The sequence below is a fragment of the Microtus ochrogaster genome, chromosome 7 (genome assembly GCF_000317375.1).
Source record: "Microtus ochrogaster isolate Prairie Vole_2 chromosome 7, MicOch1.0, whole genome shotgun sequence".
NCBI lineage: Eukaryota > Metazoa > Chordata > Mammalia > Rodentia > Cricetidae > Microtus > Microtus ochrogaster.
Window position 1 is genome coordinate 36,473,242 of NC_022014.1, and position 27,887 is coordinate 36,501,128.

Sequence of the window (27,887 nt, forward strand, 5' to 3'; positions counted from 1 at the left end):
CCGCAGCAAATGTGAGTGCTCGCAGACTGGCCTTCTGTCCCCCACCCCTTCTCCTCACAGGGAGGCCTTAGCATAGTACAGTACACAAATACCAGACCCTCCCTGGAAGTCATGGCTGAGAGAACAGAGATGACATTATATGCCAACTGGGCCACCAAGCACATGCACACATGGACCTGGAAAGGACCACGAACATGCAATTGGCAGCACCGCTCCTTACCGCATAACCTTCTGTCTTCTTCTGACACCATTTCAGGAGTGCATTACGCTTAGAGCCACCATACTCCCGGGCCAAGGCTGCCAGAGGGTCTCTTCTTTCAACACTGTTTACAAAGAAGAAGAAAACGCAGTAAGGACGGTGTTGGTGGAATGGCTTTTTTGGTTTTCTTTTGAGACAAGGTCTCATATGGCCCAGGGTGACTTTGAATTCCCTATAGGCAAGGGTGACTCTGAACTCCTGATCTTCCTTCCTTCCTCCACATCCCAAGTGCTGGGATTACAGGTGTGTACTATCTCATCGGCCAAGATGTTGGCTTTTTTGTTTGGGACTAAAATCATGAGCCACCACCACCTGGTTAAGATGCTGGCTTTTAAAAGCCTAAAATATACATAAAAATAATTAGATTTTAAAAAGCCAAAGTGTAGTTTATTCAAACAGTACTCTAAAAAAAACAGCTAAATTAGTCACATTAAAAATATATTGTTTCAGCCAGGCTGCGATGGCACATATCTTTGGTCCCAGCACTTGGGAGGTCAAGGCAGGCTCATCTCTGTGAGTTCATGGCCAGCTTGTCTACAGAGTGAGTTCTAGGACAGCCAGGGCTACCCAGAGAAACCCTGTCTTGAAAAACCAAACCAAACCAAAACAAAACAAAAAACTCCCCTCTACACATCACATAAATATACTTTAACATATGAAAGATAAATGAAAAGGCATAGTGAAACTGTAAACTGGCTGTTACAGGAGGTTCTGAGAGTAGAGAGGAAGAGAAATTCATAAAATGAAATGAATTGACTCAGAGTCTGCCCAGTTTATGGATCATGGAATCTGAGCACAAGATGAGCCAAAGTTGAGATGACATCACTCCTATAATATCTTAGCATCCTAACAACACATTTTAGGAACCCATCCTTGATCTTGCTCAACAATGACATTAATTTTTATGCTAACCAAAATTACTCAAATATTATTAAGAGATTTAAGATCATACAGTTCCTTCCCTTCTAGCATGTGGGTCATGGAATCAGAAGTATATTGCTATAGAAGTTTTGTATAGTACTCTATTCCCCAACACCATCCACAGCAGGACAGGGAAAGAAAGACTCAACAAAGGGCAAAACCTACAGTGGAATAGGAGTTATCAATCTACTGCTAAGGTAGATAGATATAATTGAAACACAGACCCAAGAATGCTCATGGTAGAACTCTTACAATGGTAAAAAGATAACCAACTACATGCCAACAAGCAAACAGATAAATAAGTTGAGGTCTAATCACATTCAATGGAATATACCATGGTAAGAAAAATTACTGCAGATATGTGATATTACATGTTACCACCCTACCACAGGACCAAAGCAACAGGACCAAGAGATCATGGACCTTCAACCTTCAAATCATGAGCCAAAACAAACCTTTTCTTTGGAGAGGTTAGTCATCTCGGGTTATATGATGGAAAGAAAGCTAATTAATAAAAGCCTCTCCCCCTTGCCTGTCCTTGGTTATTCCCCTTCTCAGCATGGACACAGACTTTCTGCAAAACTCTCCCCTGGATCTGACCAGGTCCAAGAAAAGATTAACACAATTGCCTTTAATCTTCATTTGCCAGACCAACAGAGGAAGAAAACCTGTGTCAAATACTACAACTAGAGCTCAGAGGAGTGCTCAAAACACAACCCACCACTTGCCTAAAACTCACCTAGTCCCCCTCCCTTCTCCCCTAGGCGAGGCTATTTAGGTTTTAACCACTCAACCTCTACCTTCAGTCTCATGGTTTCTCCATGGTTCCCATGTTTCTGCACATTAACAAAATTTTGTAAGTGTTTCTGGTTGATCGATTGCCAGTTTACTTCATAAGTTAAAATCATTAAGCCTTAGAGTAAAACATAATAAGAAAAAAATTGTATGTGTGCAGAGAGAGAGAGAGAATGTATGCATGAAGGTGCATGTGTATGTGCACATGTGTGGAGCGTAGGGATTGGTGTCAACTGTCTTCCTTAATTGTGCTCTGCCTTATCTTTGGCCAGAGCTCTGGGGATCCACCAATGTCATGCCATAGCCCTGCTCCCTGCACTAGGGTCATAGACAAGGCAAGGGGCTGGCTATCCAAACTTAGGTCCTCATGCTTGTACAATACATACTTTATCTAGCTAAGCCATCTCTCCAGACCCCTAATAAAAATAGTTTTCAATAATTGTAACAGAGGAATAGATGATTCTAGATCTCAGAAATATGAACTAAGGTAGATAGGTTTCAAGAAAAGTACTTGAAATATGAACTAAAAACTTTTCTGTATAATTTGGTGACAGCTTCTCCATGTACTAGTCAACTTGTAAAATTAAGCCATGATAGTCACACTTGGAATTATACCATCCTTTATAACTGACTAGTTAGAGAAAGTAGTTTCTGAATAAATGGAAGGCTCAAGAATTTACCATTAAAAAATACTTAAATATGGGGCTGGGAAGATGGCTCAGCAGGTAAGAGCACCTGCTGCGAAAGCAGAGGACCTAAGTTCAAAATGCCCATGGTCGATCATGCCTGTGACCCCAGGGATGGGGAATGGAGACAGATGGCTCCTCGAGTACTAGCCAGCCAGCCTAGCCAAACAGGCAAGCTTCAGCTTCAGTAAGAACCTGTCTCAAAAAATAAAGTGGAGAGCAAGAGAAGAACACCCAATGTTACACAATTAAATGATTGCCCTCATAAGATATTTAAAAATAGAGGCTGAAAATTTATTTTGAGACAGGAACTCATTATGTACCTCAGGCTGGCCTTGAACTCCTCATCTTCCTGCCTTAGCTTTTTCATTTTTTTTTTTTTGAGACAGGGTTTCTCTGTGGTTTTGGAGCCTGTCCTGGAACTAGCTCTGTAGACCAGGCTGGTCTCGAACTCACAGAGATCCGCCTGCCTCTGCCTCCCGAGTACTGGGATTAAAGGCGTGCGCCACCACCGCCCGGCCCCGTAGCTTTTTCATTTTGTTGAGATAGTGTTTCTCTGGGTAGCCCTGGTTATCCTGGAACTCACTCTGTAGACCGTAGACCAGGCTAGCCTCATACACAGAGATCCACCTGTCTCTGCCTCCTAGTGTTGGGATTAAAGGTGTGCACCACCATTTCCTGGACTATTTCAGGTTCTTAACTGATGGAACTGTAGGTGTGCATGACCACACATAGTTATATGCAGATTGAGTTTCTAATGCAAGCAATTTCAGGGTTGACAAGAAGGTCCAGCAGGTAAAAGCATTTGCTATCAAGTCCAGTGACCAGAATTCAATCCTTATTAATACTTATGTTAGAAGTTATATTCGGTAGAAGTTGTCCTCAGACTTCCACATGCACACTATGGCAGGGCACACACACAAATAAAAATGAATACAATCTTAAAAATCTAAAAAAATCTATTCTGTCATAGGTTAATCTTAATAACATGAATGTAAAAGAGATAAGAAATTAAGGTCACTAATCTGACCTCTTATGAAGAAAGGTATACTATAAATAGCATATTCATATATGCAAATTTCCTGTGTGTTTACAGCATTGATTTGAGAGTGGCACTAATTCTGGCCCTTCAAACCTGTTTCTATTAATTAGTTCATATGCAGACAAGCAGGTGATCTATATCTGGGACATTCATAAAGCTCTTGAAATGTCTGAATTTACCTATTTTGGATCAAATATTGGTTTCATCCAAAGATGCATTCGATCTGAATGTATTCAAACTCACAAAACTTCCCATAAGACACAAATAGATGATTATACTACCTACTATAAAGTTCTTATCCTTGAAGTAAACAGCACTTTAGACTCATCTGTGGGTGAACCGTTAGATGGAACACAAGGCAGAGCACCAGAAAGGATACCCAAAGGTAAGATGACATATTTATCATCCATGAGACGACAGCAAGCTATTCATACTATAGAAGAAGTTCCGGAGTTACACAGTCAAATGAGTGGAAGACACCTAAGCAGGAGTTGAACTTAGGTCCTCTGCTTTTACAGGAGATGCTCTCACCTACTGAACCATCTCCTATGTACTATTTTTAATGGTAAATTCTTTGGTCTTCCATTTATCCAGGAGTGAAGGGTGAAGCCAGCATCACAGGTGAGTGGGATGGAGCTAACCTGCGCAGATCAGAAGGGCAGGATGCAGAGTGAGGACTGCTATGAGGGTTGTCCACGGCGGGACACTAGGTGCTTCAATCAGAAGACTGCCATGGAAAAGCAGGGAAGACTCCGGGGAGAGGGGAAGACAGGTGGGACCTTGGTGACCAGGGGCACTGGCAGGGAGGAGGCGTCAGAAGCACGGGTTCAAACACAGGCTTCTGATGACTATCTAGGCTTACTGTTCGTCTCTTCCTCTGCCGCATACTATACCTCTCTGCTAACACCCCTTTAAAAACTGATCTTAAAAACGTCTCTCTAATCCTCTTTCAATGCCACTGTGCTCTCAATAATCTTCCTTAAATAGCAGGTCTGCTCTTAATCACTACTCAGAAACAAAAACACAATCCCACAGACTTAGTGGTTCCCCACTGCTTTACCAAAATAAGTATGAAGCTCTTTTTGGCAATGCAGACTGTTTGCAATAGGGCTCCAACCTACCTTGATGGCTGTAGCTCCCCAACTGTCTACCTGTGTTGGCCAGGAGTCTGCTGTATATTTGGCAGGGCCTTCTTGAGGCCCTGGGTTGAGTTCCATCATTCACTCCCCCTGGCTCTTTTACAGGAATCCCATTCCTCTCTAGACTTTCTGATTCAAACAACCCCTCAAGTACTTTTGCTTAAACTTTAAACATTGATTGATTTATTCTATGGGTATACATGTGTGCCTGAGTGTATGTATGTTCACCATACATGTGCATGTGCTTCTGGAGGCCAGAAGACGGTGGTAGATCCCCTGAAAATGAAGTTTTAGGCAATTGACAGCCATCTGATGTGGGTGCTAGGAACGGAACCTGAGTCCTTTACAAGAGCAACAAGTGTTCTTAACCACTGGGCCATCTCTTCAGCTCCTCTTTGCTAAAATTTTCACTTTCTAAAAATTCTACTATTATTGGTGTGTGTGTCTAGCATGTGTGCCACGCATTGCATATGGAGGTCAGAGGACAACTTTGTGGAGTGGTTTCTCTTTTCCACGGGTTCTGGTGACTGAACTCGGGTCATTAGGCTTACACAAGAGCCTTTACTCACTGATACATCTCAGGGCCCCTGCTTAAAAAGGCACAGCCCTTCATGTGGTTTTGTCCCAAACCACTGTAAGTATCTTCTTATTAGCCTTGTGGAAGGTGTGTTCTATATCTCAGTCACTGTCACTGAGAAGCAAGTTGACTGGATGAAACAGACGGAAGAGAATAACATTAATCTCATACTCTGAAATTCAGTACCTGAGCTTGCTTGGTTTCAAACCCCCGGTGGATGCACTCAGCAGTCTGGTGTTCCCAAAGCCCAGGGAGGGGGGTCTGCTCAGGGACTCCAGTGAGGGACTCTTCCGGAGGTAAGGGTCTGACTTCCGGTCCTCGGCCCTTCCCTTCAGAAGATCTGTGTGAATAACAACATTGTCACCTGTTTCTAAAGAGAAGAAATCTGATTGGTTATCATATTTTATTATCAAGTACAAAGACTTATCTACATAGGTTATGTGTATATACTCCTACATATACACACATAAATGTTTTCCTTTCTGAAATAATAAAAATGCAAATAGGGACATGGTATTTTTCTACAAGACCTTGTGCCAGGGTGGATGGCTCAGTTGTTCAGACTGCTTACTGCACAATCATGAGGACCTGAGTTCAGACCCCAGGAAGCTAGGTGTTCTGCACGCATCTACAACCCCAACTCTAATGGAAATGGAGACAAAGAGAATTGCTGGTGCTTATGGGCACACAGCTTAGCTAAGAAAACGAGAACCTCAGATTGAGGGGGAGACCCTTCTTCAAAAGGATTAGGTAGTGAACGATAAGAACACTCAGTATCCTCTTTTGTCCTCCTCTTAAGTTCACAGATGCACAAATCCACACTCATATTCACATACACAGAACAAACAAACAAACAAATATAAAATGTATCTTTAAAGAAGGAGCCACAGTATTAGGGCAGGAGAAATGACCCAGTGGTTAAAAGCACTGGCTAGGTTCAATGCCTAGCACCACAACTGTCATCTGAAACTCCATTTCTGGGGTATCCAACACCCTCATTTGTCCTCCAAAGCACCAGGTATATAAGTGGTGCACAAACATACTTGAGGAAAAAAGAAAGGAAGGAAGAAAGGAAGGAAGGAAACAAGCAAGCCAGCTTAATGTCAAAGCAGTCCTTTGTTGAAAAATGGTTCTAAATTTTCAGACAGTGATCAGAGTATTAAGTAAAATATGGGCCCTTCCAAGAGCCTTGTGCAACTATCCAGTGAGGTCACCCACTCCTCTAGCTCTGTCTCTAGCTAGTGTTGTTTCCATTAGCTGCGGATCAGAGAAAAACCCGGTAGGAAAATGTCTCATGTGACTGTCAGGTCACGGATAGAAGCAGATAAAAAGCTGGGAACCAAGAACAATAGCCCACAGGAGAAAAACTGTTCCAACTACGGGCTTATAGTTCACTAAAACCGGAGCAAACCCCCTCTCTTTAAGGCTCCGTTCTGCTGGTGTATTAGTATTAGTGAAAACAGGCACAGAGATGAGCTGAATGCTCCAGGTATCTCTCAAAGGACCACACAAGCAGACGGGAGTGGAGAAGAGAATATCGGAGGCTGGCCGACGGAGGGAGAGCCCGAGCTGTGAGACTTAGGTGGGCAGTTGAGCGGGACAGCTGGGGCCACCTCCTGTCACCCACAGTCACAGAAGAAAACAGGACCTCTTTAGCTAATGGCCACCAATTATGGGCATGAAGTTGGCGGTGAGGCCAATTAGGTCTAAATAGCAGAGAAAAACAGTTCTACATCACTGAAGATCAAAACAAAAACAGGACATTAATCTGCAGTTAGGGATGACCTCAATGTTGACAAGCAGTTGCTGGAAATGGCTGGAAGCAAACGATTTTCACTATGCAGTCCTTTATTATAGTAAATAGAATCATCACCAGGAGACAGGTGCCTGGGGGTGGGGGTAAGAAGGAGGAGGGCAGCCAATGAGCTGCACAGCAATAATTGTGGTCTCAACTTTATTATTTATCTTGTCAACCAAAAGAATGGCTCTTTAGATAATTAGGAAACTTGGAAGTTGGTAGAACAGCCCGAAAAAGACACGAAAACTATGATCACTTGCAGAATACTAAGTTTGATGTTGTACAGCTTCTACCACAATTAAAAAAAAATCACCTAGCACTATTGTGCAAGTAAGTTACTCTCTACTTTAAACTGCATAATGAGTGTGTGCTATGATATTACATAATGATGCATAGATTTAAGCCAGACAGGTTTTCAATCTTAAGTTTTGGCCTCCACCCTTCATTTCTGGGAAAGAGGTGCTCAGACTTGAATGCCTTTAAGTTACAGCCATATGCATTTACCAAGGCCTGGGAAGCTTAAGAATGGTTTTAGCTCAATTCTGCCTATACCTTGTAAATGAAACAGCAAAGACTAGATTGTAGTACGTCTCTTTACAACACCGTATGAAATCTTTAAAGCCCACTGCTAAGACCTATGGCTCTCACACACAAAAATTCTTTTCAAAACCTCTCTGTGGGGCTGGAGATAGCTCAGGTTAACAATACTGGCTGTTCTTGCAGAAAACCCGAGTTCCTTACCAGAATTCACATAGTAGTTCACAACTGTCTCTACCAGTTCCCTGAGATCTGAGCCTTTTTCTGGTCTCTCGGGGTACTGCACACATGGTACACACATATACAACACACACACACACATCATCATTATCATAATGATAGCATCATCTTTATCATAATGATAGCATCATCATTATCATCATCATCATCATCATCATCATCATCATCATCATCATCATCATCATCATTATCATAACACTGTCTAGGGACTACAAAATATATCAGTGGGTAAAGGTGCTTGCTGCACAAGTCTGATGACCCGAGTGAGTTCAATCCCCAGAAACCATGAAAAAGTATCAGGAAAATTGTTTTCTGATTTCCACATTTGTGCTGTGGTACATATATATGTTTACACATGTTATCAACACGTGCAGTAATAACAAAATCAACAACATCACCCTCACTGCCCATTGAAAGCACACCTGGTCGGTCACTCAAGAATACTGATGAGGATGGACAAAATTAATGTTGTTTTGTTAACATTTTTTAACCTCCTGACGCAGCAGCCATTCCACAGCCAATGGATCAAAGAGCAATTCTGACTTTCAAGTCTTATTAAGCAAATATTTCATAAGCTGTAGCTGCCACAAATAATGATTCCTCTCATGAATCAGAGAAAAATAAATGGAAAGCTTTTTGAAAAGACTCAGGACTCCAGATGCCAACAGGAAACATTCATGGGAAGAAGTAAAAATGTCACTATCAGTGGGAGTTTGGAAGCAGGTGATGCCAGCCCTCAATGATGACTCTGAGGGATCCCAGACGTCAGTGGTGGGGATCACTGTAGGTGTGAAAATAGCAAAGGCCCTAGATTGGCAATGGAACCTGAGGGGGCAACCGCACTGCCGCCATCTCGGGAGAGGTGGGTGGTGAGTTGTTTCTTACAGAGGAACAAAGAAAGCAACTTCTTAAGGCAGAATCCCTACCTGGTGAAGGCGGTGTGAACACCTGAAATGATAACAAAAGATTCACAATATGACATGAACTCAGGGGAAGGTCAGGTTTTGAAAGGGCTGGGTCTGATGTGGGAGAAAGCCTTTGGGAAGGCAAGGAGAGGTAACATGGTCAACATCACTGGTGTCTTAAGAACTGCCACCACTACCCCAGCTACAGCAAGCACCACCTGACCAAAGTCAGTAGACATCAACATCAAGACAAGACCCTCTGCTGGGAAAAGATGCTAAGTTGCTGAAGGCTGCTGGATGATTATCTGTGATAACGTAATTATTAAGCAAGCTATGGGTATTGTCATTCTTAAATTACAACACAGAGTAAGCATAACTTTTTGTGTCTTACTTCACAATACTTTTGTGCATTAGCTTGGTGCAGGGGACTAGAACCAAGCTTCCAGAAAACTTACTAACATTTACTAGAGCAAAAGCACTGTTGCTCTTTCTCTGAGCATGCTCACAGGCTCAGCAGACAACAGCAAGGAAAGATTAGCAGCAAGTATTTCTATGATGCCCATGACACACCAGGCAGTGACCTGGCTTTAAATGAATTAATTCAATCCTTCAAATGACACAATGAAGTAAAGTTGTTTCTTTTTCTTTTAGTTTTTTTTTAAATCAATTTTTATTTTGTTATGTGTGAGTGTGAGACTGTACACATGAGTGCTGGTGCATCCAGAGGCCAGAAGAGGGTGTCAGATCCCCTGGAGTTAGAGGTGATGGGAAGGAAATTCTGGTTCTTTACAAGAGCAGCAAGTGCTCTTAACTACTGAGTCATCTCTCCAACCCTGGAAATATTTCTGTATTAGAGATGAAGAAGCCAGAGCATAACAAACCCAAAGCTGGGATGTTCGGAATGACAATGCCAAGAGACTCAAGGCCAACTAGGGCTTCGCTTACTTCCCTTTTAATGGCTACAGCTCTGCACCATCAGCACTGGAGGCCCAGCAGGAATGAGAATGTGACCTGCGAGACCCACTAATTACAACCTCTGCTTCACTGTCAGGATTTGAGTTTGAAAAGAATACAGTGCGACAAGAGGAAGATAATAAAACTCAAGGGCCTAAAAATGGTACATTTTCAGAACTGTGGAATTAGTTAACAAACACAAAACCAGACAAAAGTTTGTATAACATAGTAAATTTTTTTAAGAATAGGAGATACTGTCTTCAGATTCAGTTTATTAAAGAAAAAAAAAAGGTCAGGCTTGGTGGTGCACGCCTTTAACCCCTGCACTTGGGAGGCAGAGGTAGGAGTATCTAAGTGAGATCCAGCCTGGTCTACAAAGCAAAGTTTCAGGACAGCCAGGACTATTGCACAGAGAAAGCCTGTATCAAAAAACTAAAACTACTAAACAAACAAAAAACCCAGCTGGAAGATAGTGGCGCACACCTTTAATCCCAGAACTCAGGAGACAGAGGCAGGCGAATCTCTGAGTTTGAGGCCAACCTGGTCTATAGAGTGAGTTCCAGGACAGCCAGGGCTACACAGAGAGACCCTGTCTGGAAAAAACCAAAACCAAGTAGTAACAATAATAAAAAACAAACAAACAAACAAATTTAGCCAAGTTAGTATGTCTTTTGCATCTACACACACTGAAGAAGGTAGCAAGCAGGAGACATTTCTTCCAGTATGAGCTGCACATCTGGACCTAATGGGTGCATCTTGAGGGGATGAAATCAGCAGAAATAAATACCACCAAGTTCAAGTTCATGCAACGGAAAGGGAACAGCACTAAAATAGGACAAAAAGCACTTGTGTTTCCACAAGTTACCTGAGAGGGGAAGGTCCGGCAGATCCAAGCGCTGAGCCATCCCTTTGCTGGCTGGCCGCATGGTACTGTAGGTCGAGTGTCTCTGTCAAAAGCAAAGGGCACCTCAGCATGACAAGCTTGCACGTGACAGCAGCAGAACGCAAGTGCACACTGCTGTGCCTGGACACAACTCTCAAGCACATTGTCACTGTAATAAGTTCAACTGGCTTAAAGATGATCCCCAGTTCACTTTCACCACCGATTCCCTTTTCCCAGTGGCAACTGTTATTAATCTGTTTTAGGAATACCCTTTCTGGAATATTCCATACACTCTCAAGGATATCTGTAAACACCATATTTTAAGTGAGGTGGGACAGCATGCCTATGATCTCAGCACTGGGAAGCAAGAGACAGGAGAATCCTGGCATGATAGTGAGGGGTGCAGAAAAAGGGGAATTTGCTGGTCAGCTAATCTAGCAAATTGGTTAGCTCCATGTTCACTAAACATAAAACAGAAAGCTATGAGGAAGATACCTGATAATGACCTCTGGCCTTCACATCTACATGCACAAATATGCACACCCGCAGACATGTATACACCACATATACACATACTACACACACACACATGCACATGCACACACACATACACACACATCCCTTCTGGGTCTCAAGGGTCAAAGAGTATATATAAAAATGATCCACATCACCAATCATGAAAACACAAATCAAAACCAGGAGACACCATCTCATTCCAACTCTTAAGACTATTATTTAAGAACAAAAGAAAACACCAAGTATTGGTGACAATATGAAAAACTTAGAATCTGCATGCACTATAGGTAGGCATATAATGATGCTAGATAAAATAGAATGAAGGTTCCTCAAAAACTTCAAAATAAAGGTAGATGTGGCGGCACACGCCTAAATCCAACACTCGGGAGGAAGAGGTATACAAATCTTTATGGGTTGTGGCCAGTCAAGACTTTGTTGTGAGTTTGAATTCAGACAGAGTTACATAGCAAGACAGTCTCAAAAAAAAATTCCAAATAGGTCTATCATATGACCCTACTTATAGGCTTTTAACCAGAAGAATTGAAAACAAGAGCTTCAAGAGATGTTTGGACACTCATGTTGACTGCAACATTATTCACAATAGTCAAGAGGTAAAAACTGCCTAAATGTTTGCCCAGCAACTCCTGTTGGATGGCAGAGTCTGTCCTACTTCCGGAAAAAGTTCTGGTGATATGCAAGCTGACATCATGTTTATAGTTAGCAATACTACGTTGAACTCCAAAAAACCCAAGAGTGTGGTTGGTTATCCTAACACATTTTACACTTGAGTCAAATACCTCATATTGTCCCATAGATACAAGTGCAGATCTTATTACACACACACACGCGTGCACACATACACACATATATCTACACACGCGTGTGCACATACACCTATACACACACATACACACACACTTGCACGTACAGGCTATTCCCATAAACAAAAATACAGTGTCTATAAAAGCATAAATGTTAACACCACCATATTTATCGGGTGCCATTTGGCTTTGTTTGTTGAACACATCTTGGAGTTAATTCTATGTGGCCCTGGTGTTGTGCTGGACTCTTGCCAGGCTATATCCACTACAGATTCACATGAGAACTACAGTATGAGTGACCACATGACCCAGAGGGGCCTCTGCAGCCTGAATTCCACCAACTGCCACGTGCTTTTGGGCCATGTGATTTTCTGCGCGTTAGCTAGAAAATGATGTGACGTTCATAGTGTCATGGAAATTGGGAGGATGAGATGACTGAAAATCCATTCAGAATAATGTGAGCATCTCATGAGTTAGCTACTAACATTTCCATAGTTCATCCGACCTACAATGGACAGCAATACTAACCTTGATACTGTCTACACACAGTTCACAGAACCATCTTGAAACTTTCCAGTGCATTTTTTAGGAGTCCCACTCTACACTGCATGAAATGCATGGTTCCCAGTGGTCCTCATAAATAAGCATTGTTTTAGAATACAATTTTCAAAAAAAAACATTTTGAAATTTTATTTTTGAAGTCATTATGTTAAGTAAAAGATTCCTAACAATTTAGTCTTACAGAAGAGCATCCAAAATTTCATCACCAAGTATTATTACTGCCAATAATAATAAATATTATTATGATGATATAGATTAAAGAATTTCCCAGAGAGGGGCTGAAGATACTGTTCGGGGGTTAAGAGCACTGGCTGCTCTTCCCAGAAGAGCCATATTCAATTGCTAGCACCCATATGGCAGCTCACCACCACCTGTAACTCCAGTTCCAAAGGATCTGATACCCTTTTCTGGCCTCCAAGAGCATTAGCATGCACACGGTACAAATATATACATGCATGCCAAACACCCACACAAATAAAAAAAAAGAATTTGAAAGAGAGAGTACACATGAATTGAACACTGGCACCTGTATGTCATAATTAGGAAAAAATGGCTTACATAATTGACTGTGCTGGTTAGTTTTGTGTCAATTTGACATGAGCTAGAGTCATTTAGGAACAGGCCACCTCTGTTGAGAAAATGCTCCCACCATATGAGCCTGTGGGAAAGCCTGCAGGGCGTTTTCTTGATTAATGATTGATGTGGGAGAGCCCAACCCACAGGCAGTGACGCCAGTCCTGGGTTGGTGGTTCTGGATGATATAAGTAAGCAGTCTCAGCAAGACATGGGGAGCAAGGTAGTAACCAGTACTCTCCCATGGCCTCAGCAAGGTTCCTGCCTTGCCCTGAGTTTCTTTAGGGATGATTCCAAGCTCTAAGATGAAATAAACCCTTTTCTCCCCAAGTTGCTTAAGGTCATGGTGTTTTATAACAGCAATACAAACCCTAATTAAGACACTGACATAAAGAGAAAGTGTGGTGATCATAGGATAATACAACACAAGGAGAACCACAACACTGGTTCTCTCCTTCCACCGTGGGTTCTCACAGTCAAATTTGGCTAGGCTTGAAAGGCAAGTGCCTTTACCCACTGAGCCATATCAACAACCTGGGGATTTTTTAATTTGTAGTGCTGGAGACTGAACCCATGGCCTTGTCTATACTAGGTAAGCATTCTACTACAAAACTATATTCCAGCTCTTAAGGTTTTTCTCTTTGTTTAAATCAAGAAGAGTCACCAAAACTCAGAAGGTTGAGGCAGAAGGATTAAAATTTTAAGACTTACTTGGAGCGTGGGCAACATAGCAAGACCCCATCTCAAAAAACAAAACAAGAGCTAGGGACATAGCTCAAAGGTCTAGAGCTTGCCTAGCATGTTCAATTGCTAGTGTCACAAAGGTATTCCTCAATTACACTTGGCTGTTACCCACTAAGATGAGAATACATGTTTTCTTTCTTTGTTACTATGGTGAGTTCCCTAGCTCTTCTTAATAGTTAAAACCTTCCATTCTTGGAGCAAAACCCCTTTGCCATATTTTTCATATACTATTCAATTAGGTTTGATAAGATTTTGTTCAAGAATTTTACATGGAGATTTATGAGCAACTCACCTTTTAATTGTCCTGTTTTTTTCTGTTCTTACCAGAAATAATAAAACTACCCTGGCTCATGAGTTGAAAAGTGTATCCCTTTTTCCTAGTATTTGTTTGAATTCATAACTAGTATTGATGTTATTCCCTTCCTTAAGTGCTTTAGATTTTATTATTAAGCATTCTGGGTCTAGTATTTCCTTTGCAGAAATAATTTAAACTCCAGGCTATTAAAATAAACATAAACTTTTTTTAATTATTTAACTTTATTTTATGTGCATTGGTATGAAGGTGTCAGATCCCTTGGAACTGGAGTTACAGACAGTTGTGAGCTGCCATGTGGGTGCTGGGAATTGAACTCAGGACCTCTGGAAGAGCAGCCAGTGCTCTTAACCACTGAGCCATCGCTCCAGCCCAATAAACATAAACTTTATGATTTTCTAAGATTTTTTCAAAGTTATCAGCACAAAGTGATTATAATGATTTCTTATGATTATATGAGAATAAAAAAGGATTTATTTTTATTTGGTTGCGTGTGTGTGTGTGTGTGTGTGTGTGTGTGTGTGTGTGTGTGTGTGTGAGATGTGTGAGGGTACCAGTGGAGGTCAGAAGGAATCCCTGGAAACAACTGCTCTCCTCCAGTTGCTCTGGCTTCTGGCTTCATTTTATGGAGAAGCTGTGGTCATGTCCTGGCTCCCTTGACACCAGAGGCCTGGTCCTGAGTGTCCTACAGTGCTTCTTTTTGTCTCTAGCAGGTTTAACTGATGCACCCACATTGCTCTCTTTGTACACCTCTAGCCTGGGTTCATTGTCGTTCTTGCCTGTGGCCCGGCTCTTTCATCAGCTCTCCAAACTCTTGGCTTTCTTTCTTCACATCTCCGTCCCGCCAGATCTAACCCTACCCCTTTTAGGAACTCCTGTGTGACTGGAGTTCTATGACTGACTAGAGGACTCTGTACATGGGAACAATCGCTGTACCAGGTGATGGTGGCGCACACCTTTAATCACAGCACTTGGGAGGCAGAGGCAGGCGGATCTCTGTGAGTTCAAGACCAGCCTGGTCTACAAAGCAGAATTCCACGACAGTCGGGGCTACTAAGAGAAACCCTGTCTTAAAAAACAAACAAAAAAACATATTTAAGAGAAAGAAAGAAGGGAGAGAGAGAGAGAGAGAGAAAGACAGAGAGAGAGAGAGAGAGAGAGAGAGAGAGAGAGAGAGAGAGAGAGAAAGAAAATGAATAGCTGTAAAGTAGGTTCCCATATGAGATTACCTTTCTCAAAAGATTTACTTCTGTACCAGGAAGTACTGAAGGTGGGGAATGAACACCTAGATACAAACCAATGTTTTTTCGTGGGTTTTAAAACTCAACAAATAAGTCAGGCATGGTGGTGTGCGTGTTTGATTTCAGTACCTGGGAGGCAAAGTGGGTGGATCTCTGTGAATTCAAAGCCAGTTTGGTCTACATAGGAAGTTCTAGGTCAGCCAGGGCTATACAGTGATACCCTGCCAAACGAAAAACTCTTCAACAAAATAAAAGACTTCTTTGATACTAAAGAAGAATATTTTAATGAGCTAATAGAAAGATATTTAAAATGATACAAAAAGTTCTTAAAGCCATGAAAGAAAATACTGAACAGTGTTATCTTTAGTAAAAAACATTTCAGGAAAAACAAAACCACCTCTTCAGTAAAAGGAAATTATGATTTCACAAGATAAAATAATCACTTCTAAAGAAAAGTCAGGCGGCTTGCTTTGTGTGTTGGTATACGTGTGAGTACAGGTGCCTGTTGAAGAGGCCAGATACATTAGACCCCTGGAGCTGGAGTTACAGACAGTTGTGTGGCTCCATGTGAGCATGGAAACTAAACCTGGGACCTTTGTAAAAGTAGTAAGTCTACTTAACCACTGAGGCATCTCTCCAGCCCCTAAAAGAAGTATTCTCTATAAAAAATAAAGGTTAAAGAGAATGCATCAAAGTATCTTATAAACAGGAAAAAGCCAAAATCACATAGTAAAGTGGTCAGTGTGAAGGTAAGTACATACCTGGAAGATGCAAAGCAACATTACATAGTCATGTAAGAAGAAGCACACAACACACAAAAGTGAAACCCAGTGTCACCTCACTTACTAAAATCTTCAACATGTACACAACGTCAAAATGCTTGGGAAACAGAACTTTCTATGTGAACAAAGTGTACACAGAAGTGTCTCAATGTGCGAGAACAGAGCCAATCCTCCCTTTTTAACAGTACACTTTCCATGTCTAGGAATTGCTTTCTAGAGTTCTAAGGACCAGCCCCTCATTGCTCACTATTTTGAGAGACTGGAAAACTAAGGATATGCTTTCTAAACTCCTTAAAGCTTGGTTCACCATGTCAGACAGGCCTATCTCAAAACTCTGGAAGATGCCAGGAGTGTGCAGCTGCCCTTCTGCTGCTTCTGCAGGCTGTGCACGCGTTTGCTTTCCTGTTGCAGAGGAGCTCTGGTGTCTGATCCTATAGCTGTAGGTATTATGAGGCATGTGTTTCGCTGTCCTGGATGCACAAGTGGTAGTATATAGTTCTGAAGCTGATCTTAGGTCTCCTCGGAGGCCACTATCCAAAGTAAGCACTTAGTGAAGGATATTCTGAATCCAGCAAAAACAGAAGCACATTCAAGGGGCAATTTGAGATGTTAGGAAGCCTTTCCCATGAGCTCACCAAGGTTTTAGCTATCTCTTCTAGTCTTGAAGTACCAAAGCCTCTGAACTAAATTCCTTTCTGCTAACCAGAGCAATTTCCAACATTTTGAAATAAATCCTGATAGGCTCTCATACAGAAATAAGGCTTCAGGACATCGAAAGCTTGCACAAGGACCTTCACTGTATTGTTTTTGTACTAAGTTAAATCTACGATGACTGGAACAGCCATCAAGAGTGACTTAGTAACTGCAGATGATGCAGATGTGGGCTTTAAAATAGAATGGCTTTTACAGTGATGATCAACACTGGAAGTTCCTTTGATATAGTCCTTCATGAGATAAATAGAAATTCATTGAGCTCTACTCTGATGTAATGACCGTCACCCCCTGTTCTAGCCAAGAGACCTAGTAGTGAACAAAATACCAAGTATCTCTGTTGTCACAGGTATTACACTGCACTGTTAAAGTGAAATGAGAGTTGGAAGGGTGTAGACTTTAATTTACAAGTCCTCTCGCTCTACAGGCACACATGGACAAGTATAAAGAACACCTGGGTTACACAAGAGCTGCCTCTGGATTCTTCTATACCTGAATTGGAGAGACAGCAGCTGCTGGAGCAGTCCTCACTGGGATCCCACTCAGGGGACTTCTGGGAGTCTTGTGGACAGCAATACTCTGTCCAGCTCCACCTGCCAAGGAGAGATTAGAAAATAAATACCTAAATCCAGTTCAAAACTGTAATAATGTTTTTTGATCTGCTACCCTTGTTAGGTGACTCAGGATGAGCTGTGTGTGGTGGTGTACACATTAGTCCCAGCACTCAGGACTCAGGAGGATGGCAGAAGTCAGCCTGGTCTACACAGTGAGTTCCAGGACAACCAGGACATAGAGAGACTTTGTCTCAAAACAAAACAAAACAACAAAACTCCCACAATGTCAGTATAACGTCTACTCTATTACCCTTTTCTCCTCTGCATTAGAGCTGGATTGGGGTCACGAAAGGGGAAGTGTGAAAAGTGTTAGGTGAGTGAGAACGGGTTTCAGATGTCAATATCGGAGGAAGAGGAAAGGGAGTATGTGATGAGGATTTTCTTGGGGGAAAATAACAGGAGCGTTAGTGCACCAATCATTACTGATGACTCATGCTCTATCTACAGACTGACTCACGGGCTTTTCCTGCCTCTCAATATGTTGTCTAATCTTAATCTAAGCAATTTGGAAACTATTTTAGCAGAAACAACCAGATCGTCCTAGAATTAGCCACTGTTGCAGTTTTCCAATACAAAGCACATTTGTGGCAGTCAAAAGAAGGAAGTCATCTCTATCATGAACAGAAGCACAATGTTTCTTCAACATGCTATATTTGTGCATATGCTTAAAGTATGAATGTGTAATTGCCTCCTGTGTGTAAGATGCATAACCAAAGCGAAACTGTGAGTCAGACAGACAAGTCCAGAAAAAGCTGGCAACAGACAGATCAGAAACAACAGAGAGATCAGTAGGAAAGCTCCCATGTAAGACCAAATAGAAAGACATCTAATAGCATATTGCAAGTGAGGATGGTTGAGACACCCGACAACGAGGCCAGATGCAGGCAGGTGATGATCACTTCCGGTTCTCAGAATACAGGAAGTTGGTCCTGAAACTGCTGATTCCATGAGGCAGGAAAGGAATGAAGGGGTACAACCTGAAGTGGAAGTAGGGATGAGGCTGTCCCATTGTTACCCATGGCCTCACAGCCTCAGCAAGGCTCCCTGCACAGGGTGGCAGGAGCTAGGGTGAGCCCTTGGTTCTATCAACTTGGGGCTGGTGTGGCAGAAACAGGCTTGATATGTAAGGCTAGGGTTTGGATGTACAGTTTTGTGAAATACCTGAGTGTCCTAAGTCAAATGACTTGATCAGGGACTTTACAGTGGTTGCAGAGTCTGAAGGAGCTGGAGATGCTCTGTTGACATAGACTCCACGCCATCGGCCAGCAGCATCCACATCTGAGGGCTCTGACTCTTCATTCACAGGTCTGTATGGCAAAGAGCACATCAAATTGAAAAGGTGGAGGGTGTCCTCAGCGGGGGAAAAGACAGAGATGGAAACAAAACCAATGTGGACAAAATGTGTGAAGCTGGAAGGGGAATCCTAATTTTAAAATTAGTTTTCTGAATTTAAAATTATTTTTAAACTGCCTTAGGAAACAGTCAGGAATAATATATTTATAAATAGAATAATATCTCTAAGTGAAAAACTCATGAATATCTCTGCAGTTGTGAAGAAATATACAAGTGTTATTTATCATAAATAACTGTCAGGAGTGTACACAGTGCCCTGTTGGCACGTGCTCCCTCCAAACCGCATGTGGCACACTCAGAGGTTGGATAGATGAATCCCATGACTCTTTCTTAGCTAAGGTTTCATATGACTTAGACTCTCCATCAGAGACTTGGGCCAGAGCCAGGACACCAGGCATTTACTATGTTGACACAGACTGTAACAGAGAGAAGGTGCTCCTGGGGCTAGGAACTATAGTTGCAGTTTTCTAAACAGACAGGCAACCTCCTGGTTTAGGGTTCCCACCATGGTGAAGGCAACAGGTCTTCCAGTAGCCCGGTTGTGTTGTAACTCCAGAAAGCTGTTCCTGGAAGCTCAGTCTATAATCTTGTTGATTCAGTTTTCTCTGCAATTCTGCAAGTTACTTAACACTTTTCTGTCTATGCCACATAAAGTATAAACCATTACACACACCAGTCCTTCATGTGACACTTGCCCTCTGAGGGTAAGAATGGAAATTCTGTGCGAAGCTTCCACTCTAATGCAAATTTTCTAGTATGTTGTATGGTTTCTAAACACTAGCAGGGAATCACGGGGGCCTATCAAAGACAGATCATATGATTCGGCTCTCATGTGTGGCTTTCTTATCTAGAGGCTTTTAGGATGTCATTTAATCTCCTTGTGAATGAGCCAAGATGAAAATTCCCAACCTCCCTGTTGCTAAATCACTGTACTTTTTTTTATTATATCATATTGCCACAGCTGTTATGCAAGATGACTGATTCATGAGAAAGGCTCAAACAGAATATTTCTGGAAATATATTTTAATAAGGTCAGCGAAGGTTTAAAACATTTCCTGATTTTCTGAAACTAATCTAGCTATGCATAAGCTCCTACGATTGAATTTACTGTCATTATTCTCTTAGCTTTCTTCTATTGCTCTGTGACCAACATAAATATGCTAAATTTAAGTAAGGCAGAATTAAAGCAGCCAAACTACTCTGCCCTATACTCTTGATTGCACTGTTCCTCTTTTTGAGTGGAAAAAAAAATCAGTAAACTGAAAACTTTCTTGGGAGGAACTATCAGGCATTTCAGAAATGGTAAGGGACTGATTTTTTTTTAAAGTAATTTATAATGATTTGATGCAAAGAGGTGGTTGTTTTGCTCCCCACCTTGTGTTACATGGTATAAAATCAGATGGCTGGCCAGTGTGATTGTGTAACCCGTCACCCCAGATACTGAGAAGCCAAAGGATGATCACTTGAGCCCAGCAATTTGAGGCTAAGCTGGGCAAAACGGGAAGACTCAACCTCAAAAAAGAAAATAAATAAAAAAATTAAAGAACAAAGGAAAATTAGCAAGTAGATATGTAAAAAGGAAATGAAACCAGTTTAAGAGATCAGGTCTGGATAGAAAAATAAAAATCTTATTCCCACATACATGACTCTCAAGCACATCAAACAATGGGCCAACAGTGAGACACCGTTCATTCCATTAAACTGGCTTATTGCCAAAGGAGCAACCAAGGCAGGTCCTTTAAAATATTTTATTTAAATGTTATTCCTTGTTAATTTAGTAGGAATAAAATAGAGGATCTACATACAGCGAGTTATTCTTTTCAGGTGTCTAAGTTTCCCAGTGATATGAAACATCAAATGATGTTTGTATGGCCTCAGAAGGACACACACAACCATACAAACTAATGGAAAGGATGCCTGTTTTCATATAACCAAAGATGATACTGACCAATCAGCTGGATTGGCTTTAACAGTAAGAATAAGTCTGAACATTATCATATGAAAAATCTAAAATAATCAAATATCTGAAATTAGGGACTGGAGAGATGGCTCAGCTTTGACTGTTCGTCTGCAAGACCCAGGTTTGAATCCCACCAACCACACAGAAGCTCACAGCTGTCTGTAACTCCAGTTCCAGGAGATCAAATGTCCTCTTCTGACATCCATGGGCATTAGGAAGACATGTGGTATATATACACACATGTAGACAAAAACTCATATATATATATATATATATATATATATATATATATATATATATATATATATATATTATTTACAAAAATTCCATAATCTTTTGGATGTCAATATGGTTCCACTATTGATAATTCCATACTTGACCCCAAGTGACAGGCTGTGGATGCATTAAAAGTATAACACAAAGTCACCTTCAGGCTATGTAAAGTACATATGACACAGTAATGAATTAGAGAAGGCCCAAGTCACAAGCCCCCAGACATCTAATTATACATATGTAAATACTTAAAGAAAAAACTGAGAAAAAAAATCCTGTAACTTAAAACACTCAGATAGAGAACACCTGACCCATCCTTTAATTGTGAACCAGCTGAAATTCCCTGTACTAGATTGTTTTGAGAGCTGTTATGGTCTGAGCAATAAATGAATGATCACATTAATTGTGTTCCCAAGAGGAATATGAATTCTGTATATTATGAAAGATATTAAGAAATATTTAATCAGCCAGGTGGTAGTGGCACACACCTTTAATCCCAGCACTCAGGAGCGGGGGCAGGCAGATCTCTGTGAGTTCAAGGCCACCCTGGTCTACAGAGTGAGGTTCTAAAGCTACAGAAAGAAACTCTTTCTCAAAAAAAAAAAAAACCAAGAAAGAAAGAAAAAAAAGAAATATTTAATCATATAGGAATAGCTCAGTAAATTCTGTAAATAAAGGGTAAAGTGCAAGATTATACACTTGGCTAAGCCAACTGTTCAAGGCCAACTCTAGCCCTAGGTTGGATCACACAAGGAATCAAATATGCCTTGAAAATCTAAGTCACTCAGAGGCACAGCTTCTGTTGGCTTCAAAATACGAACACACTCTGGTGCTCAGTAAGCCCAACACATTAGTTTTCCCTATAGCACTGTGCAGTTTGCTCTTTTCCTTAGCCATATCCTACAAGAAATGGCCAGCTTCTAGTTAGGAATCACATCTAAAACAGAAACAAAGCATGTCTGCCACCACATCTAAAGCTGTAACAGTGACTTCAGTAAATGCACAGCATAGATCTTTACTGCATATGCCAGGAAGTGTAACATGTCACAAAACCAGCATCCCAGACTTGGGAAGACTGAGGAAAGAGTATCCGAAAGAATAATTTTCTACAGAAATCCCTAACGTTATTTAAGTTTTGAGGGAAACTTGGCCACATGGTACCCAAGTGATGAATCTGGGTTATCAACTGAGCTTGTAAGGGAGTGTTTGTCAAATTCTCTGTAGTGTGTGCATGTTCCAGGAGAGGTACACACCTAAGGACAAAGGCCACCAGTACTCACTTCAGTAGTCTCTTAGTTCATTACTTTGCATGTGGGAATTGGAAGCCCATCACCTAAGAACAGAAAACCAGAGGCCAGATGCTCTGGGGCATGAATGCAAATGGGTTATGTGTTTGTCAAAAGGCAGCATTTCCCATCAACCACTGTTTGGCTGCAGGTCCACCTTATGTGTCTTTTGTTGTAATTTAACATATGTATACACACATCTGTGATGACTTTCCCTTCAAATCCCCCCGCCCCCCTCCCCCATCCTCTCAAACCCACAGCTTTACTTTGTTTGGCTGTAGAACAGAGCTTTCAAACGGTGTTGATTTTTGGTATCACTTGTTGGCATTGCCTATTTTGGTCCAAGTCCAGGTGAGCTCTTGTGTATTGTGATTTTTGAAGCGTTCAAATGTTAACTCTACTTGTCAAGAGTCACATCACAATGCTGATGTGATTTCACACTTGACAGACTGTAAAGAGGAGTGGTCCCACCAAGCTCATGCTTACACCTGCCACGCTGGAACAATAGAATAAAGCCTGGCCCCAGGCTTCTCACAGTGCCATTGTGGGCTTCTGTGACTCCTCTCTGTCCATCTAAGCTTTCAGCTTTCAGCTCAGCCACGGAGTTTTGTTCCTTTTTATGTCCTGACTCAGTGTCTTTGAATATTCTTTGTCCTCATCTGGGATGTCATTTTCACAAAATTATTAATGTTTTCAACAGATCTAAAAGAAGTTTGTTGCTCTTATTATAAGGCAAAAATTATGAAGTCTTTGATCTCAGGAATCAAACAGTATCTTCTGAAATTCACTTTCTATTTCAGTACTAGCATACAGAACAAGGGAAAAACATCAAGTAAAATGGTAGCTTAAACACATCTTATTTTTCAAATCCCATCAAGAAGAATCAAAGCAGTTAAGCATCTTCCATCAGCAACAGAAACTAAGGAAGGGTACCATCCATGGCTTAAACTTTAATTCCACCACTCATGAGTCAGAGTTAGAGGTTGGCAGAGCTCTATGAGTTTGAGGCCAGCCTGGTCTACATTGTGGGTTTTAGGCCAGACAGGATATATAGTGAGACTCTGTCTCAAAAACAAAACAAACTTTTAAACTCTCTGGCACACAGGAATATGTGTGTGTGTGTGTGTGTGTGTGTGTGTGTGTGTGTGTATTATGGGTGAGGGTACCAGGGGCTTTCCCCCAATTCCCTTACAAAGAGAATAAAGATGATAGGGGTCTACCTTGCTAGTATCTTCTATCCTACAGGGTCAGGGCTGGAGAGGAACATGAAGCCAAGAACATAAAGCACATCCTTACAGAGCATCAGGGATATGAGCACTATCTGAGGAGTCCATGGAAAGATGATCCTGGCCAGGAAAAGCCATGCCCTATATCTAACATGGACAATAACGAAGCAAAAAGCAGACCCAGAAATATGGCTTCCACATCTAGGTTTTTCCAGAGAAGAAACTACACATCAAGGAGTTTCAGACAGGGTCTCACTATGTAATCTGGCTGTCCTGGAACTCACTGTGTAGATTAGGCTGGCCTCGAAATCAGAGATCCACCTGCCTCTGCCTCCTGAGAGCTAAAATAAGGTGTGCACCACCACACTCAGCAGGATTAAAGGTGTGAATCACCACATGTACTGAGCACCTTCTCCTTTTGCACACTATTTGAACTTCAATTTTCATTGAGAGCACACCCTCTAGTTTATGGTAGAGTAGATGAGTTGAAGCATTCATTGATAGGCAGAGTGGTGTATCCAGGTATAATCTACAAGTACTCAGGGAAAGGTCGGGCCCTGACATATTTGTAGCTATTTAAGCAAGAGTCTGTGATGAACAGAAATGTCTCCTCACATAAAAACGTTAAAAAATAAAAAAAAACTTAAGTCCTAATCTATAAAAATATTTCGTAAAATAATAATCACATTTAGGAGAGAACAGACCTTCAGAAGTTTATGAAAGGAAAGAGGCACTTGATAATACCAACCTCAAAATTTCATAAAATAGAATAAAAGATGAAATAAGACAATTTTACTTATGGGGTTGTTCTTTCTTTCCTTCTTTGTTTCTTCCTTCCTTCCGTTCTTTCTCTTTTCTTTCTTTGAAAAGAGATATCTTTTTTGAGATAGTAGTCCTAGCTAGACTCAGACTCATTGGATAACCGAGGATAACCTTGAATTCTTGATCCTCCTGCCTCTACCTCCCAAGGGCAGAATTTACAGACATGTAGCACCATGGCTAGCAAGTTAATAATTGTAAATGAAAGGCCAAGTTTAAATATGTGTACACACACACACACACACACACACACACACACACGGTATAATAATCCAATTAAAATATTCTGAAGCAGAACTAATTCAAAAGGAAAAAAAAGAAGAGAGTATTTAGAAAGGCCTCCCTGAGCACGGGAAGCACAGATGAAATAAACAATGAAAAGTGACATTTCTATTCAGCAGAAAAGAATTATTTTGATAATAAATTATGCTGGTTGGACTGGCTATGTATATGGAAGAAAAAGAACTGCAGGTTACATCAGATTCAGTAAACACAGGTGGATCAAATGTCTGGGTGTGAACATTCACTTGTGTGTGAAATGAAGGATACTTAATAAACTATTTACAAATACTGGAGTGGAAAAAATCTTACACACACACACCACCCACCTTGACCCAAGAAACAAAGGAAAATACAAATAGATTCTACTATATGAAAGTATTAAGGGCTTGAGATGGTGAAGTGCTTGCTATACACACAAATCTCTAGGTTGATTTCCAGCATCATAAAACAATAAAGTTCTGAAATTATATTCAGGAAAATTTTTTTGAACCAAGTTTATCACAAGAGCCCTGCAAAAACGCAACCACTGATTAAAATTCAAACCGCAGACTCCTCTAAATAATATTTATTTAGCATATTATAAACACTTACATATAAAAACATTCAATAGCATCCAGAGTAAAGACAGATCAATACACAACTGCAAATATAGCTGCGCACTTGAAATCGAGGCTGAATTTTCCTCACTGTTTATATATGAAAATGTTCGGCACATAAATTTTAAGTCATTTTGGAATTCTCAATCTGATGAAAAGATCTTTCAGGACAAATTACAGTCCTACTTGGACAGCCAGTATCTTACATTATTTTTACAAGTTTTCACACCAAAAATTTTTACAATTTTTCTAGTGAAATCTGTGCTCTTGAAGTTAATAACCTCAAAATGTCTTCCTGAGTTTAAGAATAATTCTGCATCTTAATTTTCATTTTCTCACAGATCAACTCATGCCCTCTAATACGATGTAACTAGAAAGCCTCCAGGGATACACTGGAGCTGCCCCTCACACAGGAAGCATGGCAGATCTCTACTGGAGCTGCCCCTCACACAGGAAGCATGGCAGATCTCTACTGGAGCTGCCCCTCACGTGAGAAGTGCAGTAGGTTTTTGCCTGATGGACTTGCTGAATCAGATACAGGTCTTTACACATACACGTGTTTCCAGAAGTCAAATCATAGGCTGCATTCCAGACCACTCTGAGCTGTGTGCTTCTCCATTGAAAGTCTTTAAGTTTCCCAGGTGAGTTTCATGTATGAGGCTTTTGTTGTAAGTTGTCCTTCATTAATTTGTTAGGTTTCTACTGGCGTCTTCACTTAACTACATCTTTTATCATCAACCAAACGTGTTTATGGTTAACCTACCAAGGACTCTGGAAACCAACCAAAGCTCAGGGGCAGCTTCCTTCAGATGAGGTAATGAAATGATACCATGGCTTGAAAAGGCTCAAGGAAGCCTCAATGTTAGGAGCAGAACTTTTTCTCTGGTCTAAGGCATCATGCAGATGGCTTCTTATTTTGCTATAACTAGCATGAATTTCAAAACTGTTGGATCCTATATTCAAGTAGGCAGCAAAAAAGTGAACACCACATGGGCTGCATTCACCAAGACCTGGGGCTTGCTAAACCACTATTCTTTGTGTATTCTAGTTACATATAAAATATTTTTTTTCACAAGACTTGTATTTTGTTTTTCAGAACTTCATTTTATTCTCCAGAGAGAGGGAGGGAGGGAGGGAGAGAGGGAAAGAGGAGGGGAGGAAGGGAGGGAGGGACGGACGGACGGACGGACGGACGGGGAGAGAGGGAGAGAATGTTGAATTTTCTGAGAGAAAAAGGGAGGGAAACATTTTTGAACATGTGATCAGGCAGTGTGCTGATTCCAGGGTGAAGGGAAGCTAACGACACTCTGGCTGTAATGACCCTGTGTGGAAGAGTGAATGGCACAGAAGACAAGTGCGCTCTTTACACAGTGGTAATCTCCTCTACAGATCTCCCTTTCATATAGAAATGGCAGTAGTTTCCAATCATGGCAAGGGCTGGGCTGTCTTTCTTCCACCAAATGCTCTGCTAGCTGACAGAGACCATGGAGCTGTGAAGATAGAAATGGGAGGGAAGGCTGGTAAAGGAGTTATATAAGCCAGTGGGATCTTTGTTTACAAACACAAGAGCTACCAGCTTATCTGTCTCACAGGGAGGAGCTAATACCCAGAATACATAGCCACCATGTTTTCATTTCTATTGCTGCAATTGTTTTTTTTTTTTTATCTTTTTTTGAAGCCAATGTTCTTTGGATAGAAAAAATGGCAAAGACTTCAAAATGCTATTATTCTGCTTCTTCCACCAGAACTTCTCCAAGAACTGTCCTAATAAAGGAGAGACATCCAGAATGCACACCAGCCCCTGACATTTGGGGAGTTTCATGCTTCCCTCCATCATCAATGCCAAAAGAAAAAAACAATGATTTTTTTTTCTTTTTACTGTCCTAGCTTAAAAATCCTAAAGACTCAGGGAAGAACATATCCATATTTTCTAAAACAAATCTGTAAAGATAGGGGTCAGAGAAAAGAGGCATATATAGCCCCTTAGATTATAGTCTGCTAGGCTACACAACAGCTAGGCTGTTAGCTCAGAGATAGAGCACTTATGTGCAAAGTCCTAGGCTTGGTCCTCAGCATCACACACACACAGACTGAAACATCACTAAATAGGTATCTAAAGTCATAACTGTGTATTTTAACAATGAAAGCATATACAAGTGACTGAATTATGATTGCTGAGAAGACCATAGAAGATGGTCAATTTTTACTTTCAGAGCCAAATGAAATGCCTGTGGCCCCAGGAATGCTAAGGTTAAATAAGAAACTGCATAGGAATTTCTATGGGAACTGGTCTTTCCACCACGGCCAGGGATTCAGTATCACAGAGAGCTCCAAGAGACATTTTGGTCACCCAGGAACATTATACCTCCATCATATGAACTTCTAGCAGCAGCTACAGAAAGAGCACACGCTGTGTGGCTGTGAAATGTTAGAGCTTCAGGACGAAACAGGGTGGCACAGGTACACACGACAGACGTTAG

The 27,887-nt window shown here is 41.2% G+C and overlaps 1 protein-coding gene across 5 annotated transcripts in view; it reads right to left on the reverse strand.

Annotated features, from left to right (window-relative positions):
• Specc1 (sperm antigen with calponin homology and coiled-coil domains 1) overlaps positions 1–27,887 on the reverse strand; it is a 264,567-nt gene that overhangs the window by 62,505 nt on the left and 174,175 nt on the right. For 4 of the 5 annotated variants that reach the window (XM_005349893.2, XM_013347347.1, XM_026780356.1 and 1 more), the window contains 5 exons: positions 18,774–18,919; positions 17,491–17,591; positions 10,719–10,800; positions 5,606–5,759; positions 221–323 (listed from right to left, as the gene is read on the reverse strand). In XM_005349893.2, the coding sequence (XP_005349950.1) occupies positions 221–323; positions 5,606–5,759; positions 10,719–10,800; positions 17,491–17,591; positions 18,774–18,919 (586 nt within the window). Of the gene's footprint in view, positions 1–220; positions 324–5,605; positions 5,760–10,718; positions 10,801–17,490; positions 17,592–18,773; positions 18,920–26,541; positions 26,898–27,887 lie in introns of those variants that run through there. The other variant, XM_013347348.1, reaches the window with a different exon arrangement.